Here is a 21161-nt window from a genome sequence, read left to right on the forward strand (position 1 = left end):
ATGGGAAATTCCGTTAACAGCAGATGAGTCATGGTTGTTAAGGACACGGCAGCCTGAAGGCCGCCCGCTCCGTAACAACCAGATATTTTGGATGCTTCAAACATGCAAATGAAACAAATGAAGTTCATTGTTTTGTTATAATTAATTTTAGACCAGTTGAAATTCGTTACTGTTGTTATTTGGAGATTTGAAAATTTAGTCTAAATTTAGAATGTCTAACCTGGAGTGAGGGTTTCCACTAACTTTCACAGAACTAGTATGTGCCCACTTGTTTTGCAAGCACATCAGAGTCAACTTCAACAAGCATCCTGATTTGAATACCTCTGGTGTGTTGGTTTATGGATTTCTTTTCTAGAAATATTTTTTAAAGTAAAGCAAATTTTAATCTGGAAAAAAAGTCTCCTGTGCAATGCTAAGTTGGTAACCTAAAACACTTTTAGTCTGATGTAGCACCCTCCTAGATAGGCTGCTAATTAGGTTAGGTGAAGTTTGTTCTTTTGGCTCTCCTGTAATCAGTGGAGCAGCCTGTGATTAGTTTGGGCTGTTCTGGGTTTCACTTGTTGTGGGTTTGACTGCTTCTCCCTGCCTTCTGGAGAATTCTGGAATGTATTGGGCTGGGTGAGTCAAATCTACACCCTGACTATTTGATGTATGGTGTATATGTGATCCCAGCTAATACCTAAGGGAGAATGCCTACATGGTGGCTGGGGAGTGTATAAACAGTTTAAGGCCTGGGGCAGAGGGGTTCTTGTTCAAGAGGTGAAGAGCATTGAGATCCCAGCCATGCTAAAGCTAGGAGGCCTGTTATAGTGTTCATTGAAGTCCCAGCTGTGTTAGAGCTAGGGGCTTATTCTACTGGAATTTTCTTGAATTGATAGAGAGATTTCACTGGGGATCTGGTCTGCAGAGTTCACGGAAGTAATGTCTGGCTGATATTAGAAGCAGGCATCCGGGGACATTTGTAAGTACAAACCTGTGTGTACTACCCTAGCAACTGTGTGATTCCACTACTGCTTGTGCATCAGTGCTAGTTCTTGCTCAAATTCAGACATTTTCTGTGGTGTCCTAGCTCAGCTCTGCCCCTTAGTTGCTACTACAAGGACTGTTCTAAGAAGCTTTGAGAAAGTGTGAAGTGTCCTAGGATTACTACATTGTGGTTTTGGAGTATGCCATAGTTTCCCTACATCCTATCCAAGTTTATTTCTTCAATATATGCATAAAAAGGATACCCCTAAACTGTTCAGAAGCGTGACTGATTGTGCCTGACTGCTGATACACTGGTTTGGGAAAGAACCTTGGGACTACTTAGCAGACCCTTTTGGGTTACCTTTACTTTACAGAGCTATCTGCGCAATGTGCCTGATTAAAATTTGCAATACTAGCAATTGCAAAGTTCTCAGCCTTGCAGGAAGTTAAAACTTAATTGTAATGAAGTATGTCTCACATTGAAGTTGGATCTATAGAAATCTTCACTGCAGTGATGCCCTGTCCTCTTCCTTTCTCTGAAACAGATTTGAAAGAAATATACACCAATCTGAAAGAAAAGCACACCAAGATACATGTCAGAATACACATGACTAGGATATTGAGGCAATATTTGCTTTATCCTGTAGTTCAGCTTTAAAAGGCTGGTCAAGACAGACTGAGACTATGTAAAAGGGAGTGGCACATCTCACAAGCTCCTCTGTCAGCAAAGGGAAGCTTAGAGGAAAGACAGTGCCTAAAGCAAGGAAGAAATACGTCTTTTTCCACCAACATGTGCACTGCAGGAAAAGTACTGTAATTTGTATATAATTCTTTTGTGCTTTTTCTTTGTTCTGAATAGTGTTGCAGACTTCATTTAGGTTTATTGCTGTATCAGTGTTAGATCTCCTTCTTATACCTTCTTAATAGATAATGTAGAGTATTTAGAGTATTGTCATGTTCTCATTTTAAAAATTATTTATATGTGTAGGTTCCTTAGTTTACTGAATATGTTTGCATTTAAAGTATAACTAAAGGTAAACTTTTTTTTTGTTTTTTGGATTTGGATAGAATGTTGAAACCACTGTCAGGTTTTTATTACTGTCTGTATCCCCTTTGATGACACTCTCTTCAATTGTCTGATTACGGATGTCAGTGTGAATGACAGTGAGTATGAATCAAAATTTTTATTCACCACAAGAACGGGAATAGAGAGGAAATCTTTCAATAGGGACACTTGATCCTGTGACAGCTGTCTAGAAGGGAATTTCTTTCACTTTGGAAAGATATCCTCTCAGTTCTTTTTAAGTCTACATAACAGAAAGTGAAGGGAAATCTCCATAGTGAGAAAAAGACAGTAAAAAAAACTGTCCCTACTCTGTCCAAAATTAAAAAAAAAAGTTTTGGATTTAGATATACCTTAAGTAATGCTTTCACTTATTTATAGGGTAAATGTTATTCTAGGAATTTAAAGGAATTATCAAAAACTATTAAATATAGAGAACAGTAAAGCTATTTCTTTATATACATGCCACAGGTTGCTTTAATATAGCGTTGTGCTCTTCCTATATGTTGTATTTTATATCTGTGTGATTTGCTTCAGTTGTTATAACAAAATTCAAAACTAAATATTACATTTATGCATAGATGTAATATATGTGTTCCTAAAATACACAACGTCTTCCATCTAAAGATTGAAACTCATAACTGACATGGAAGAAGAAGTAGTCATATATGGGACGTTGCCATTAATTGAAGCACAATAATTATTATCATTGTTTATTATTAGTAATAGTAGTAATAATAGTAGTAGTATTAGTAGTAGTATTGTTATTGTATTACATTACTGATGTACATAAAGGGGTAGACATACTAAACCTGGTGCACACAGAATATGGTGCAGCTGTGCATGGTAGTCAATCCGCTTCTAACTTCAGTTTGTTCATTTAAGCTTTGACAATAAAACCTGGAAGCTGATTGGATTCTATGCACAGCTGTACCAGATTTTGCACCATGCAGTTTTAGTAAATAACCCCAAAGTGTCTTTGAGACGCTTTTTTCCCTCTGTTTGTTACTATGCTAATATAAATTGAGCTGCTGATTAGTGTTATTTTGGTAGGCTGGTTTCCACAGAGTTTTTCAGTATTTGTATGAGCGTTCCTTTTATGCACATCTTGATTGTTATACAATTTTACCTATTTTTACAAACTCATTTACAGTTTTATAGCACATATCATTTTAGCCTTTGAATATATATATATATATATATATATATATATATATATATATATATATATATATACATACACAGTATATATAGAGAGAATATACAATATATATTAATGTAAGGAGATAATTGGATAATTGAAGTAAATTGTTTTGTCATTGGATGATGTTGTTTGTATAGTAGCAATTTTTGCAAACTAGAGAACTCCGGACACGGACTTGAGGAATACAAATGATTTATTAAAATCAGCACTGTTTTGACTCAACAGATGGCTTATGCTCTCATCTGCTAAGTGAGTTAAAGAAAACTTCTTACAAGCGTATATACCAGTGATTACAGCACAAGGCATACATTTCTTCTTTCACTTTCTACTACTATCAGAAGGCTTCCTAAACTCTCCAGAATAACCTTGGACAGCAGCTACAGATAAAAATACCACCTATGAACCAGAACACATTATTCACAGGAAATAAGGGAGGGGGAAAGATGATCCACAAAATTTGCAAGCAGATACTGTTAGAAATGTTACAGTTTAAAGGGGAACTTTGCCATATCTGGGTGCTACCACATTTGTTTTATAGATTGTGAAGTATAGTCATATGTAGGGATGAGCCAAGGGTTCCATAATTCTATCACTGTCATTGGTTCCTAAAGAAGCTATGGACTGCACAAGGAATCCTTTCCCCTTTTAAGCACACTCACTCCCCCCCCCCCCCACACCAATTCCTGCCAAAACAGGCTGCATGTTTAGATTAAGGGACTGGTATGGATTTTTAGGGGGATTTTGTGCCTTTTTTGTGTTAGGTGCACCCTTAAAATCCATACCAAACTCAAAGGGTCTGTTATGTATTTTGCAGGGTATTCTACATATTTTTTCCATTTTTGCTGTAGGATGTAAAATGGCATTTATAAGGAAAAAAATGATACAGTTTAAGGCCTCATGCACACTGCATGTTTTTACAGCTGCTTTTCCAGCCTCTAAACTCCCCTGCATGTTAGCCTATGTGTCCAGGCACACATAAACTTTTAGTGGCAGGAGAACTTAGAGGCAGAAAAAAAGCCCACTGCCAGTGTGTCCAGCAGCAGAGCGATGGTAGAAAAACACTTGATGCTTCTAAACACGTGTAAATGCACAATAACGCTAGGCGTGTTTAGCGCTTGAGTGTTAATTTATTTAAAAGTGCAGAATAAATTATTTATTCTGGCCAATGAAATAAATTAACACCCAAATGCTTGATGAGGCTAAACGCATCTAAACGTTTTACACAGTTTTACAAAAATCAGGGTTTTTTTTTTTTTTTTGCAAAAACGTTGCTGCTAGGAGGAAAGGCTTCTAGAAGAGTTACGAAAATGTTCTGTGTGCATGAGACCTAAATATTTACATTGTCAGCAAACGACACTCATTGCCGGGTTTTGAAAATAAAACCAAAAAAAAACCACATGGGCCCCTCCAAATGCCTGCCAAAATACATAGCAGACCCTTGCAGGGGTTTGTGTGCTTTCTTTTTTTAGAAAACAAGATGTTAATGGCATGTCATTTGCCAGCAATTTTAAAACATTTTTCCTTTTGAGAAAGAAATCACAAAGTTATATCTGAATAAAAAATATAAATTGTACCTTTGCTCATTATGTCTATGTAATGTCCAGAGTGTCTTGTCAGCTGAAACTGTAATTTTTAGAAAAATCAACACAGTATGTTTGTCATGTCAACTCGTGCTGAAATGTCAAGGTGCACAATTTGTTTTTGGAAATAACCTTATAGTTTATGTTAAATTAGAACTAAAGGCAAAACTTTGCTTTCATTGTGGATACAGTATGGAAGGGTTATAACCTCTGTTAGCTTTTGTTTCCATCTGTGTCCCATTGGGGAGATTTCCCTTCACTTCCTGTCCTATAGCCAAAACAGGAAGTGAGAGGAAATCCCTCCAAAGTAAGGGAATCCCTGGTTGTCACCAGGGTCACCAGAACTTGTGCCCTCATCAGGAGATTTCCACTCTATTACTGTTCTGGGGACAACCCAACATTTGGGATTTTCTTTGGCTTTTGCTTTTGATGATAATGGTAAACATGACAAGTAGAGAGGGAAAATCTCCTTAACAGAGTCATAGACTTCAACAAAACCTGGACAGGTGTTCTAATTCCTCTCCATTCTAACCAAAACTAAAAAAAAGTTATACTTTAATTGATTGTTTTTCCTAAATGTGTACCTATAATTCTTGTAGTATATATCAGGCATCATTAAATAGCAGACCATGGTTCGGACACGGACCGAATGACAGTCCTATCTGGACTGTGGCTCCACAGCAGCCTGGGTGTCCTCCCCCGTGTGATATCCTCCTTCCCCTGCTGCTGGCACAGAATTCATCCTTTCCAGCAAGTAGAAGGCAGAAGACACGGCATGTCCAGGCAGAGGACGGGAGCTGCCCAACTTTTCTAGTTAACAAGCCAGTAATCTGGTGCTAGGATTTGGGGCGGTCCTAGCAACCAATCACCTGCCTGTTAACATGAAAAGTTGGGCAGCTCCCACCTCAATCTGCAGCAGAAGGTTCTCACTTCTCCTCCTCTTCGTTTCTCACTTTCCACCTCTCCCCTCACTCCATAAGATTCTCCAACTGCATCTTCTGCAACATCTTTACATGGGTGGTATATAATCATTGAGCAACACTGAGGACTCTATAGTGAATTGGCTCATTCATGCTGAAAAGGCCATAATGGGGAGGGACTATTACTGAGTATCCATCTGTTTGGATCCCTGATACAAGGGAAATATGGCAGAAATCATGCCATCATACTAGAGGGAGCAAAAAAATGTAAAAGAAAAGTTTCTGTGGAAGAACTTCTTGGCCGTATTCCCACATAGTAGCAGATTCCTCTCATGTCCAGCATGTCCCCAATTCCCAGATCACAGAAAGGAGGAGAATATGTGGTGGTGGCTGCCTCAGCGATGCTTTTAAGTCATTTTTCCAACCAATGCTGACAGGCCTGGCTGCAGGCAGCAGTCACAGGCAGTGCCTAATTCATATGTTTGCAAACCACTTGGGGTCCAGGGCTTATCCAAGCCCTCTTCAAGGTGAGGTCCTAGGTACTATTGGGTGTCCATACTAGACCACAGGCCTGTACAGTGTGGGCTGGAGCTTCTGGATTGCCAAGGTGTGCTGTCTGAGAGGGGGGAGCAGAAAGTTTTGTGATAGTCTGAGTGACTAATATTAATGTCCCCAAAACTGTGGACCAACTCACCTTCATGAAAATGAACAAGTCCTGGATCAGCAAAAATTATCAAACCCTGCAGCTGATGTTACTGACAATTTTTTTCAAGTAATCCACCACCCTCTAACAAAAAAAAAAAGATACCTTACACTATTACCAATGTCTGCCACCTACTGTATAACAGCAGTGCCACTAGCTTGTTTAGACCGCAGGCAAAGCAGCCATACAGAGCCGTGGAAGGCTCCTCCTAAGAATCTTCTTGGCTTTGTCATATGGCACTTCTGAGGACTTCCTCCTCACTGTGTCCTGCCTCTGTATTTGAGGCCTGGGAAGTAGATTTTGAGGGGGGGGATGAGTAAGATCTGTACTGGGGAGGTATGTGCTCTGTCTCTACTGGCCGGGGAGGCGTGTACTGGGACAGAAAAGTCTACCGTTTGTTCAGGGGAGGAAACGTCCCTACTGGGCAAGAAGAAATCTGTACTGGGGGTTATTTGTACTGGCAGGAAGAGGTCATTTTTCAGTTCTACTGTGTACACTGGTCTGTACGTTACATATTCTTGACCCCTACACAATGTGCTTCACACTCCTAATCCCTGCAATCCATGCATTACAAACTTGTGTTTCCTGCACTCTGTTACATACTCCTGAGCCTTGTACATTGTGCATTACACACTCCTAACCCCTGCACTCTGTGCATTACACACCCCAGATCCTGGACTCTGTGTGTAACATTCTCCTAGTCCCCGCACTCTGCAGCATGCCCTCCTTTCCCTTGTGCTTTATGCCTTACACACTTCTGACCCCTACAGTATGTGCGTTACACACTCTTAGCCTATGGCAGAGTAAGAGATTTAACTTGCCATACTCTTTTAAGACACTGTACTTACCATAATTGGGCCACAACCACAGTTCTTTGTGGCACACTACGTCTGTATCGTATCTCTACACATAGTGCTTAAGGCATTTTGTCTTTCTACTTTCAATGTCAGCCTCATTTTCTAAAAGTCTATGACCAATTGTTTTAGAGCATGCTAAAAATGGGGGCATAAACATACAAATTTTCTGCTAATTCTGTTTTTATTATGACTGACATCCTTACTGAGGTAACCAAACAGATACTTGGTATTTGGAGCTCACAAGTCTTCTCAATTCGCTCATGCCTACATTATGTGCTGATCTAGTATTAATGATATCTGATAAGCTGTATATTTGCTCCCAATAGGAGAAATTGTTGTACTCCAAATAAAAAGGTTGAAATATAAAAATGGGAGCATACATTCATTATATTTTAATTGTATGAATGGCAGTCTAATATTATATGCTCTTCTTCTCAGGATATTACATGTAAGGCAGCTGTTGCCTGGGAGCTGCATAAACCTCTATCCATTGAAACTATTACTGTGGCTCCACCAAAAGCCCATGAAGTTAGAATTAAGGTAAGTCTTTGATGAAACAGTTGCTCAACATGTATCATTAAATATTAAACTTGAAATTATGAACTTTGCTATGCACATTCATAAACCCTAGACATGTTCGTGAAAAATAGACTATACCTTTAAAATATTTATGTCTTCATACTGCTCCAGTCAAATATCCACTGAGGCTGAAGCAAATGGTGCTGGGATAATTATTATTATTAGAAATGAGACAATTGTGTCCAAGTCATTTCTTGCAGATAGTTTACTTCTCATCAGGATATGTGAATAAGGAATGTTCCATTTGTAGGCGGGTAGTGTTTATTAACAAGGCACTTTCCAATAGTAATATAACATGCGCTTCTAGACCACAGAATGCATAAGGAATGCTTCCCGTGCAGAGACAATGGTATTACGGATTCACACTGCAATTCCCCAAATTCCTTGCAGATATCCGACCGCTGGTGTGTTTTGCTTTTTCTTTTAAGGTTCTTTGCGGTAAAAGCAAGGAAGCATAAAAACCTCTGTAGTGTATTAATGCTTTACTAAACAAAAAATGCTGCACATGCAATTGTAGGAAAATCAATTGAAGACATAGGAAGTATTACAAATGTAGCACTACCTCAATAGGAGTTACTTAAGATTTGGGTCCCCTTATAGTCCTGCACAGCCAGGCAACATACATTTCCCACAGACTTGCATTCAGAGTCAGTAAACAGTCCTTGAGCTTGGTTTTTTGTTTTATTAAGGGGTGTTAAACTTGGATGGGGTAAGGGGGTATAGGTTGCCCAATGGAACTGCAAACCAAGGACAAACTCCTTAGCAACTATGTACAAGTCTTTACACAACATAAACTCTCCAGCCTCTCCTGGTGTACCTCTCCAGACCCCAGATAATCATCTTCTTATCCTGCTGCATGAAGGCATCACTGCCTGCCACTTTAAATGAAACAGGGTAAGGAGCTAATCAGGTTTCCCACCAGAGTCCTCTTTTCCCTTAACTGGTCCAGAGGGTGTAGGACTACTCATAGAAGAATGATTGGTCATTCCAGAGAACACGTCTCCTTAGAGTCCAGTGGTGGCGTGCTTTACACCACTGCATCCTATGCTTTGCATTGCACTTGGTGATATAAGGCTTGGATGCAGCTGCTCAGCAATGGAAACCCATTCCATGAAGCTCTCTGCACACTGTTGTTGTGCTAATATGAAGGTCACATGACATTTGGAGGTCTTTAGCTATTGACTGTGCAGACAGTTTGCGACTTCTGCGCACTGTGCACTTCAGCATGCGCTGACCCCACTCTTTCATTTTTTTGTGGCCTACCACTTCCTTGCTGAGTTGCTGTTGTTCCCAGTTGCTTCCACTTTATCATAATACTACTAACAGTTGACCATGGAATATTTAGTAGCAAAGAAATTTCACGGATGGACATATTGCACAGGTGGCAACCTATCACAGTTCCATACTTGAACTCACTGAGCTCCCGAGAGCAACCCATTCTTTCACAAATGTTTGTAGAAGCAGTCTGCATGCCTAAGTGCTTGATTTTATACACCTGTGGCCATGGAGGTGATTAGAACACCTGAATCCAATCATTTGGATGGGTGTCCCAATACTTTTGGTAATATAGTGTACAGTATATGTTTATTAATATCTATACACACATTTTGCCTTTCATTTTAAACTGAATTGGATGTTTTATAAAGTGAGGGTTTACAATCACTTTAAGGACTTCTTTGTCAAGATGGCTGCCCAAATCCTGTGGGATTTCGGCATTCAAGAAAATATGCCTTCCTCCCCAAGAAGGTTGCCTGGAGACCATAGCAGGGGACCAATAAGTCATCCTCCGTGGTCTCCTGCCAGCCTGGAGAAGTGCCACCTTCATTCCAGCAGATATACTGCAGCCCAACATTGGCCTACACATGGTACCACAATTTGTGGCATTTTTATCGCATTAGGAGTATAAGATGAAGAGTTGGCAACTCATTCTCCAGATAAAAGTACTTTATTTATAAAGGGCATGGTGTGCAAGTTACAGCAGCTTACACCTGCTGTGATGGAAATCAATCCACAAACAAGAGTGTCAATGTGTCCTCCATCAAAAATATATGGCCTCTTACCAGATGAGATCAGTATGCGCTTGTGTGTGTGTGTACCCCAACACAATGGATAATAGTTCTCTTGCTGGCACGTTGAAATGTCCCTCCAAAAAGAACCAAGGGAGCCACAGTTTGATACCATTAAGATATTGCATATTAAAAATGGACATGTACTTACAGGATCAGAGAGAAACTTGAGCATAAAAACAGACAAGCCACAATGCTGTTCACAGCATATAATTAACATCACCGGAGGGGTCTAGCTGGTGATGTTAATTGTATGCCATGAACAACATTTCAGCTTGTCTGTTTTTTGCATTTTTTTCATATGCTGCTTTTAGCGCTACACCCCTTGAGATCCGCTGGCTTTATGTCCCCCTTATTTCCTGCACAGCTAGGCAACACGCATACATAAGAAACAGTCCATGGGCTTGGTTTTTAGGATTTAGTAGGGAATTCAACTTGGACAGAGTAAAGGGGGTTATGGGATGCCCAATTTGATTGAAGAATAAAAAAAATAAGAACAGTTTGCTTCTCTAGCACACTGCAAAATGTCAGATATTAGAAGGTGTTCCAGCCAGAACCACAATAGTCTTTAGGAAAGTAATCCCAATACGGTGTCCCCTGAGTGCATTTTCAGCAAAGCAACAACTTGTAGGAGCTCATGGTCCCCTTAGTAAACTAAATACCAGTAACGGATTACAGGACAATGGGTAAGCATTAGACTCTCTCCTGAAGACTTGCCAAGAAATTACATCTAGCAGATTTCTCCTGTACAGGCCCTGGGGGTGTAGAAGTACTCACACTCTCCTTGTCCTGCAGCTGTGGATAGAACTGCTTTCAGGCATTGCGTTGGGCTGGTTCTTTTCAAGACATTGCAGGGTGTACTTCCTGGGTGGACTGCAGGGCAGTGGAGCTCCCTCTTTCAGCTTTCCTCCTTCCAACCTCCAGCCTGGAGGCAGAACTCCCCTTCTCAGGGGCCCCCTCCAGGCTACACAGCAGCATCTCAGCCATCCATCTTCCACCCGACTCGCATGCTGACCAGGCTCTTTCATATTTATGGCCCAGTCTGTCACACTGCCAGGCCTCCTGCCTGGGAGTGGTCATACTCCCATAAATATACAGATCAGCTCCTCCTAGCTTCTGCCTACTGACTTCTAGAAGCTTCTCCAAGCTTCTAGAGCAGAGGGGAGAACCAGAGGACTGACCTGTAGAGCCCTCCAGGATGACCTGAAGTAAAATCTCTGACTCACAGTTTCTAGCAAGCCTCTAACTGCACTAAATAAACTATCTACACTAGAGGGTGCTACATCCACGCTAAGGCTAGGTTTATACACGAGGTTGCATTGTGAATCTCTTTTCAGAGGGTGCCAGAATGGTGGCTTCCTAGCATTCAGGAAGTGACACTGTTTTTTTTTTTTCTTTCATGGTTGGGGCACAGTGCCACCTGTCATGTTGACAAGCCTTGTTAAATTTGCCACAGCTTGTATACTATACCCTCAGGCTCCCTTGGTAGGCTTTTGGTTGGCAGTCATTGGTGTGGTAAAAAGACAACAGAACTGCTTGTTCTTACTGACTGTCTATATGTGGTCCGTTGTCAAGCCCAGTATTATAGTTGTGAGCAAGTCACCTGATGTAGCCTCATGGCTACTGCAGTTAGCAAGGCCAGACAACTCAAGTGCAGATATCTAGATGTCTTGAGTATGTAAGAAAAAAAAATAAATAAAAGTATGTAAGATTAAAAATGTATATTGACATACAAATATAACTTTGCCACACCTGTAACTACACATAGTGCCAAATGTCAGTGTGCCAAGCAAGATGCATGATCCTGTTATGCAGTTACCTGCAGAAACCTGCACATGATGGCATTCTGGCTGGTCAGTGTAATGTATGGGTGTGTCATTATGCTATTTTAAAGAATTCTTATTCTTTAGAGCTTTAGGTTATGACAAGGGTGTGTAGACATTCCATATTATTACTTCTTTTGTTCCCAATGTATTACATGTCCTCAGAATTGTTATGTATAGTAAAAGGACTGCCACTGACTGTTAGTTGGCAGATGTCTCACATAAACTGATTCAGTGGGATAGCTTGCTATCAAAGTAAAGGCTGTTTACTTAGCAAAGATTATGCCTCCTCTGCTAATAATTCCCTAAAGTTTGAGTAGTAAGGGTGGTAGATATTACGCTATATGAGCCCTTTAAAGCAAAAGTAAACCACATCCAAAAAGAAAAAAAAAACCTGCAAGGTAAAGGCATAATGTGCTAGTATGCATTATATACTAACACATTATGAAGGGCTTACCTTGAAACAAAGCCCTCCAGCCAGGGCTTCCATCTTCACCAGGTCTTCCTTCCAGGCTCACAAGCTCTGGCAGGCTGACTGGCCGAGCCATGATGATGTCACTCCTGAGCATGTGCGCGGGAGTCCTGGGCCATGGCACAGTGCTCTGAAGGAGCTTGCGCCAGCTATCAAAAAGGGCTAATATCTCCTAAATGGTTCACATTTAGGTGATAGATTTATTATAAGCTTACCTGTAGGTAAAATTATTAAAGAAGAGTTTAATACTACTACCACTTGAAAAAGCAACCTTGTGTCACGTACCTGATTAAAGACTGAAATGACGAGGTCAGCCTCACTTGTTTCACTAGCCCTGACCCCACTGGAAGTGGAACAGAGGGTGTCTAGGGACCAGGGGGACAAGAGCGCCAGCAGATGTTGTTTGCAGCTCTTGCAGTTGGAGACTTTGGAAGACTGATGAACCTCCGATTCAGGATCAGTAGTGATATGCAGAGCTGGTATGATAGGTCACCAGGTGTGCACCAGAGTAATACAGGAAGCTGGGATGGGAGATAGGGGCAATGTCATAGGAATAGCCGAGGTCATCAACAGGCAGAGAGCGAGGTACCAAATCAGAAGCAAGCCAAAGTCAGGAGCAGAGCCGAAGTCAGGAACCAGTATCAAGCAGGAGAGTAATCAGAGTCAGGTCAGGAACAAGCCGGGTCAGCAACAAGGAAATCACACAGGAACGAGCAGAAAATGGGGAACAGCTGAAGACCAGTCAGCACTCAGCACAGGCAGAGGCACCTTTTAAATAGTCCGTCTGGCGCCAATCTTCACCGTGCATGTGCGTGATCGTGCATTTCTGTGCACATGCGCACGTCTATTCAGCAGCCATCTCACGGGAATTCCCTTACACCTTGGCTTCAGCAATTAATAGCTTTGATGAGCAGCATGACACCACTCTTGGCAGCTTTGGCATCCTTGCCCATGGGCTACATAGCCTATGGAGAAAATCTGGCCCTGTCAGTGGTTCCTTCTGCCAGTGCCTATGCCACTTTTGTGTCCTGGAGTGGTGACATAGGGGTTCAGTGGTGGGAATTATTGAGTTCAATACAGGATACAGGAGATTGACACTCCTGGAAGTGTTGGTATTTGAAGGGACTTCAGCTAGCAATCCCTCTTTAGTACAGCACTGTTCTGTGCCACAGGCCTCTTTCCAGGTACATTGGTTATTCAGATTTAAATTTTTATGTGAGAGTTGTTTTAAACTGTGTCCATGCATTCACCAATTTGTCAAAACGACATACATCATAGCTACCAGCTTAATGTGACACTTTTTACTGGGCACAATGGATGCTTCAACAGCCTGAACAACACATAAACAACGTTTATTGTTTTGCTATCCTGCTAGTCCATATCAAATCTGTTCTGAATTCAGAAAAGGGTCATAATTTAAGGAAGGATAAATAAACCCGTGTAGTGACATATATCTTGTTCTTCAGAGTAAGTGGGAACATGTGATTCTCCATATCATATCACTTAAGCAAAAATCTAACCATTGGTGCTGTGCACTGCACAGCTAAACACATTTCTAAAAACTAATGTACCTCACCTCACTCTGTTGAAGGTTTTCCGTAACTGGCCTTTAAGCCCCATACACACAGGCCAAATATTGACCGAAATCAGCCAGTACAGTAAATACTATGCAACATCTGGCCCGTGTGTGCAGGTCCTTGTTTGACAGAAGCCGAACTCACGACACGCTTCTGTCGAACGAGCATGCTGGAAAACTAGCAGCCAATTGGCATCTGATTAGCACTCTCAGCCACTTTCTGTAGGCATGGACTCAATTTAGCATTGGCTGCACATCATTGCTCTAATCTAGTGTTTCTCAACCTTTTCTTCAGTCAAGGCACCCTTTAAAATTCTGCACAATCTCAAGGCATCCAATTATAAAATGTAAAAAATTAAGCTAATAGTTTTACATAATGCATCAACATCTACACACATAGAACACCCAACGTTAGAGGTGATTTATTCTACCAAAACAAACACCTTTGCACGCTTGTACTGACTAGTATTTCAGCATTTCTCTTTTTGACCCCAGTGCTGACAGAGAGGGCAGAGGAGGGGCAAACAGGGATGCTGTGCAAGCGCCTGACATCCTTTTTGTCAGCCAATGACATCTTTGGTTGTTAGAATGCCGGCGGCTAGAAGGTTGTAATGATGTGTAGCACCCTCCTAGCATAGGATGCTAGGCAAGTTTAGTTTCCGGCTGCTTCGGTAGTCAAGGGAACAGTGATTGTTTGTTCTGGTCTGTTCGGGGTTTGACAGGCTGGAATTTTGATTGTTTCCCCCTATCTCTGGAAGAAGCTTTCAGAGCATAGGGAGGGAGATGCAAATGACCAGCCTGAAAATTTTAAGGTTCCGTAGCCAATCCCTGGAGAGGAGTGTCCCGAAGGTGGCTGGGAAAGTGTAAAATAGTCTGAAGCCCTGGATAGATTGTACCTCCTCACCCTGAGGGCCTATCTTGATCTTCTGAGGAGGTGGCTGTAGGATTTCACCAAAAAGGATCTGGTCTGGAGAAGGTTTGTCTCTCTTACTAGTCCATATCCAGAGGAAGCTGAAAGGTAGCAGCTGTCTTGAGAACTTGTGAGTAAATTGATTCCTGGTGACTCTGCTTTTGAGAAATATACATCTCAGGAGTAGCTTTGGACTGAGACTGTTCTCATAGGGTCTCAGAGTACTGGCCATTCCCCTTTCCTCAACAGAATCCTGAAGTGGGAGCCTAGAGAAAAGTGTCCACCCCTTACTGTGCAGCATTCTGGAAATCACGTTAGGTACTAATAGTTGTGCACTGGTGCAAGAAAACCAGATGTCAAAGAGAATTGCCTTATGGTCTACAGCTGTGAGACCTTCATCAATGAGATCATCTCATTTCGATTGCTTATTGCTCTTTGAGGTATCCCATGCCCTAATCCCCCTCCTATTTAAAGTTCTTCAAGCAATAAATTTCAAGACACCCCTAGACTGAGTTAATGGAACCTGTGTGTATGGACTGGTGTTTGCAATGGTGGACAGCGTCTATACTATTGGTGAAGAACCAGAGAGAAACAAGGGAGAAGATTGGCACCTATTTTTATTGCTGATTGCTCCTTGGAGTATCCCATGCCCTAACCCCTCTCCTATTTAAAGTTCTTCAAGCAATAAATTTCAAAAAGACACCCCCTAGACCGAGTTAATGAAACTAGTGTGTGGACTGGTGTTTGCAATGGTGGACAGCATCTATACTATTGGAGAAGAACCAGCTATTATCAGCAGCTCCTACAGGTGTAGTGCTACAGGTGTAAAAATGAAAAACTGTGGCATTGCGTAACTAAAAGGTAGTCTTAATCAGTCTACTGACTTGTATACAATCTTTGAGCAATTTTTAGACATTTTGCCTAGGCATCCCTCAAGAAACCTGAAGGCACTCCAAAGTGCCTGGGCACCCTGGTTGAAAAGGGCCTCTAAACGATCTTTCTGATAAATGTGATAAATGTGGACAATGCGTGCTCAATGTGTTGGAACTGCTGCTTTTAGTAGTGCTTCAGGAGTGCTTATGACAGGGTGCCAATACAGGAGCACAATTAGGTGACAGCTGGTAGACATCAAGAAGTGGCTAAACAAAGGACCTTCATGGCTAGATCATTAGGTATTATTTAAAAACAACTTTTGAAATTATATTAACGTTATGTGAGATATTAGTGACTGAGTTTCTAGATTTATTTTTAGTACGCACAGAATTATTTCTGGAATCTTTAGCCATTGTGTGCATACAAACCACCTAAAGTAGCTGTATAATCAGACATCCAATTATTTTTTTTTTTTTTGCTGAGCTCTGAACAAGGCCAATTCTCGCTCCCCACCCCCCCAATACTTACAATATCCCCATACCGGGATCATTACAACCTTAAATGATGTCATGCCTATTATATGCTAACTTTGTTTCTATTTACCTATTTTTCCAGATTCTTGCTTCTGGTATTTGTGGATCAGACAGCAGTGTACTGAAAGGAATTATTCCTTCCAAATTTCCAGTAATTTTGGGCCATGAAGCAGTTGGAGTTGTTGAAAGTATAGGGTCGGGAGTGACTTGTGTAAAACCAGGTGAGCTTAAAAATACCCAGTCACTTTAAGAATTCTAAAAGATCCTAGAATATATGAAGTAAAGACACTCAGTGGCACTTGCCTATACCTGCAACAGAACTGAATGCTGGGAAGTCCTTGTTAGAGAAAGCTCCAATACTTTCACGTAGTCTCCAAAATAATAGTGCAGCGCTAATTTTGGAGATTGCAATTCTGGGACTGTTACCTATACCCTGAGTGCTAGCTGCTATACTTTTACTCATATAGATATATAGATATATATATATTTATTTTTTAATATTGTATAATTGCATTTAGTGCTCGATCTATTATCTTTTTGAATACTTTCATGTAGAAATACAATATCTACTGGTTGGGTAGGATCAAAGCAGTGAAGATGACACTATTGTCAAAAATGTTAGTTTTTGCTTCTTGGGTTTTACCTGTCCCTACCCCACCTCATCAACTTAATGCCAAGCAGAGAAGTATTTTCCACAATCGTTGGAAAGGTACTTTTACTCGAGTGGCTAAAACTATCTTGCATAGATCTAAGCTTCATGGTGGCCCAGACCTTTCTGTATTACAGCAGTATTACCAAGTGGCTCAACTTACACAGATGGCACCTTGTCAGTCCCCTAAATTAGTTGCCCTGTGGATCTTTCTGAGAGCCTATCTCTGTCATCTCAATAAATAATCTTCTTTGGCTGAACTGTAAGGAAAGGGGACTGATCTACTGCCCAATTATGAAGCATTCTTTGAGGGAGTGGAATAACTTTAAAATTTTTGCATAAAGTGGTCTCACCATATCCATACTGGGCAAACCCCTTGTAACACCAAGTTTTTCCTCCTCTTCTCTGTTTCATAAGTGGCTTTGGGGAAGATTATATTTAATCATCCATTTTTAAATGCTTCGTGTATCCTACCATTTAAGACTCTTAAGGAATAATCTAGCCTCAAAGCTAGAGACATGTTTCAGTACCTGCAAATTAAAAATTTTCTGCAAACCTGAACCCGAAAAATTGCTGATCTCCATCTCACACAGCTTTTGAGAATGAATTGTATGCAGGCCTGGTGGCCAAGGTGTAAACACTGCTTTCCTCTTCAGAAGTGTCTTTCTGCCCTTCCTGTGTGGCTAAGTGGAATGGTGAGACCATGCCCCAGAGGAGAGCTGTGGGTGAATGCGGCCAAAAGTTCCACTTATGTGTTAGCTCTAGAGGGGAATTATAAGGTTCTCCTCCAACGGCACCTTGTCCCTTTGCATATTTGACAGACAATCTCAACCCAATCCCATAAGTGCTTTCGAAGTTGCCGAGCAGATGGTTCTTTCAAATACATTTGGTGGTATTGCCCTAAAATATGACAATTTTGGATCAGAGTTTATGAGATGCTCTACAGGGTTATGGGTAAATCCTTCAATCCCTATGATGCTGTATTGGCCAAACAACCTGAGGAATGTTCTAATAATACTCAATTCAGATTTATCACTTATATTCTCATGACAGCAAAGAGGGTTATTGTGAAGACATGGGAACCCCAAATGTCCCATTGGCTGTAGTCAAGCACCAGGTTTCACAAATATTAGTCTTTGAGAAAATGACTGCCACACAGACAGATAAGATGACAAAATATGGGAACCATTGATTGAATTCTACATACTGCCCTCTTTTAATACCAAGTCATTGCTTTTGTCCAGAGGTGGTAAGCTCATGAGCCCTAAGAGAACACCCTCCTTCTTTTCCCTTCTTTCTCACTGGATCTGGAATTAAGGTTTATAATCTGAGCTCCCCTCTTCTGTAAAACTACAAAATATATTTTGCTCATTGCTTCCCTGTTTGGGGGGAACACCTGTATCTTAAATGTTATTTCTTGTCATGTTCGTTTTAATCTAAGCCCAGATCTACTTGTGTGTACACTGTGATATTATTATTATACAGTATTTAGAAAGCGCCAACAGATCGCTCAGCGCTGTACATTACAATGGGAGACAATACATGAGACAGTACAATAATAATACAATGCGATACATGAGGGGATCGAGGACCCTGCTCCTTGGAGCTTACAATCTAGGTGATATGTTTTACTGTACTGTTTCTTGCCACAAAAAGTGATCTTTTTGTACAAGTTATTTTTCCATTTCTGTAACTGTACTGTTTGCTCAAAATTTGAAAATCAATAAAAGCTTGCTGAATGACAAAAAGATAAATGTTGTTAATAAAAAATGCACGAGCAGGAATACCATATTCCCATGCTTTTTTAAACAACATTGACAAGAAAAGTATTTTACAGCATATTGCATAGTAAACCTGTTTGTTATTGTGTTTTTTGTACCTCATTTTCTTTATATAGATAAAATGTCTTCTAATTCCTCTTTTTCTGTTCACAGGTGACAAAGTAATCCCACTTTTTGTACCACAATGTGGATCTTGCAGAGCCTGTAAAAGTTCAAATAGCAACTTCTGTGATAAAAATGAGTAAGACTGTATTTTGCCTATCATACCTATTCTACCTGAAAGCTATATGAGAAAACAAAGCATATTTTATATCTTTACTTGTGGAAGTATAGTTTTATCTTGAATTGTTCTAATATTATCATGTCTGTCTCTATATAATAACAATGCTTGACTTCTACTTAGGGTGAACTAAACTCTAAAAGTGAACAGGCGCAAATTCATGGATGGTCCACAACTGATCAAAATGTATTAGAATATGCACAGAAATCTAAAGCTGGCTATGCCCTTTTAGTTTTTTTTCTTTCGGCCAGTGGGTAGCAGCTCACTGCCCTACAGAAAAATCTTGGCTGTTTAAATAAGGGTTTATTTATAGCAGTCTGTTGCATTTTGGCTAATAGGACTATGCATGGAACTGTGTATGTTTACACTTGAAATTCAGGTCCTTTTCAACTAGATCAAAGGACTTTTGGTATATATTAGTATTCAGAATAGAAAAAAATGTGCATTTATTTCAGAACTCATGAGAGTAAAAGTGTGGGTAAGTAAAACAACTTGTTTCTTGTTAAATTCAGTGAATATAGAATGGAAAGAATTAAAAATTGCCATGCGATAGGAACCACACTGGTGTTTGGGTAGCTTGACTTCCAGATTTAGCAAAACATGATCAAGACATATGGCACCCATGGCAGACCTTTTGATTGTAAAGGGAGGAGCTGAAATGGATGCTTGTTGGCCATCCTGGAGAATGTTCATGCTCCTGTTTCTAGCCTTCCAAACATTCCACACTTTAAATACTGTAAAGTAACTTTGTGAGGGTTATATATTCTGCAGACGGATGTCTCACCCAGGGTAAATACAGGGTAAAGCTTAGCTTAACCAGTTCCAACCCTAGATAGGGTTTTGTTCTCTAGACGTCCTAGACTAAAGAACACTGAAAACCTTTTGAAAACTTTTAACCCTTTACTAATAACTAATAATTGACAGAGGTGTGGTTTTTATTAATGGTCCAAAGAATCCTTTTATCTGTCAGAGCAGGGGAGAGCATGTTTCCTGCCTCACACGGACTAATTTGTCCATATTTTGGTAGAAAAGACTGTTTTAGCTGTCTGCTAGCATTCTCTTTTGTACACTGCCTCTGGCATTTGTGCAATGAAGTGTACACTCCTGGCACAATTCCAACATGTAAACACTGTAAAATGCCAAAAATGGATTCAGCTTTCAGGACAATGTAATTTTAGGAAGCGTGGACAGATGGCGCTGCATTTCAGGGGCCAAAGCATCCCCCTTCATCAGGGCTATAATACAAATATATATGAATAGTAAAAAGTGTATAAATCATATACAAAAACACAAAGAAGTAATTATTCAAATGGATAAGCATACTATTTCCTATCATTCAAATGTAGAATCAATACGTTCATCCTAAATCACATGCTCTGCATTCTAAAATCAATATGATTATAAAAATATACAAACAATCCATATATAAAAATTCCATTTAAAAAGACTATAATATAAATATAGAGAGAAAGGGATAAATAGCAAGATCAATCATAATACACATGATTAGATTTGAAAGCCGATCTCACTCTCAAACATAATGAAGAGTTTCCTGCCCTTCTTTGTGTATTTATATATGATTTATACAGTTTTTAATATATAGATAGATAGATAGATAGATAGATAGATAGATAGATAGATAGATAGATAGATTTGTATTATAGCCCTGATGATGGGGGATGCTTTGGCCCCCGAATGTGTTGGTTATTCCTTTTCTACTAGTTGGGACTTTGCTATAAAGAATAAAAGATAATATGGACCATTATTTGGCACTTGCTGCATTCTACTTACCTAGTAACATTAGGGTGTCTATAGTGTTTGCTCCTGGTTGCACCCACAGCCAATGCTGTTCATGATCCATACATTCAACAGACTCCCATATGTCATTCTATAAAACACTACTAAAGCAAACCCAAAAGATGTGATTTCCAAATGCCACAGCTGATTCATCTAGCTAAAATGAATGTACAAATATAAAGTTGTCAGCCATCTAAAATGCTGTAGCTGCCTAATTTGCTTGACAATTCATCATCAACAATTTACATTTGTCAACTACAAATGTGCTTATTCAAAAAATATATCCATTAGGTACAAAACAATATATTTATTTATCCAATTAACCTACCAGTATGTCTTTGGAGTGTGGAAGGAAACCGGAGTACTCGGAGGAAACCTCGGAGGCAGGTGGTGCCATCGTTCGGATTAGAACTAATGACCCTTGTACTGCCAGGAGAAAGTGCTAACCATTTGGCCACTGTGCTGCCCAATTTAGCTAGAAATCTGCCAATGATTTTTAACATACCATTTTTTCTTAGCCAGTTAATAA

At 40.1% G+C, this 21161-nt stretch overlaps 1 protein-coding gene across 2 annotated transcripts in view; it reads left to right on the plus strand.

Moving 5' to 3' along the window:
• The first annotated feature begins 1669 nt into the window (after positions 1 to 1669).
• The window catches only part of LOC149459880 (NADP-dependent alcohol dehydrogenase), a 29461-nt gene continuing 9969 nt past the window's right edge, over positions 1670 to 21161 (plus strand). The window contains exons 1-5 of one of the 2 annotated variants that reach the window (XM_089680573.1): positions 1691 to 1774; positions 2035 to 2130; positions 7732 to 7833; positions 16208 to 16346; positions 18709 to 18796. In XM_089680573.1, coding sequence (XP_089536699.1) covers positions 2125 to 2130; positions 7732 to 7833; positions 16208 to 16346; positions 18709 to 18796 — 335 coding nt within the window. In that variant the 5' untranslated portion in view covers positions 1691 to 1774; positions 2035 to 2124. Of the gene's footprint in view, positions 1775 to 2034; positions 2131 to 7731; positions 7834 to 16207; positions 16347 to 18708; positions 18797 to 21161 lie in introns of both variants that reach the window. The other variant, XM_089680572.1, reaches the window with a different exon arrangement.

Source organism: Staurois parvus, unplaced genomic scaffold, assembly GCF_062004578.1.
Source record: "Staurois parvus isolate SC_StPar_1 unplaced genomic scaffold, SC_StPar_1.0 ptg000244l, whole genome shotgun sequence".
NCBI lineage: Eukaryota > Metazoa > Chordata > Amphibia > Anura > Ranidae > Staurois > Staurois parvus.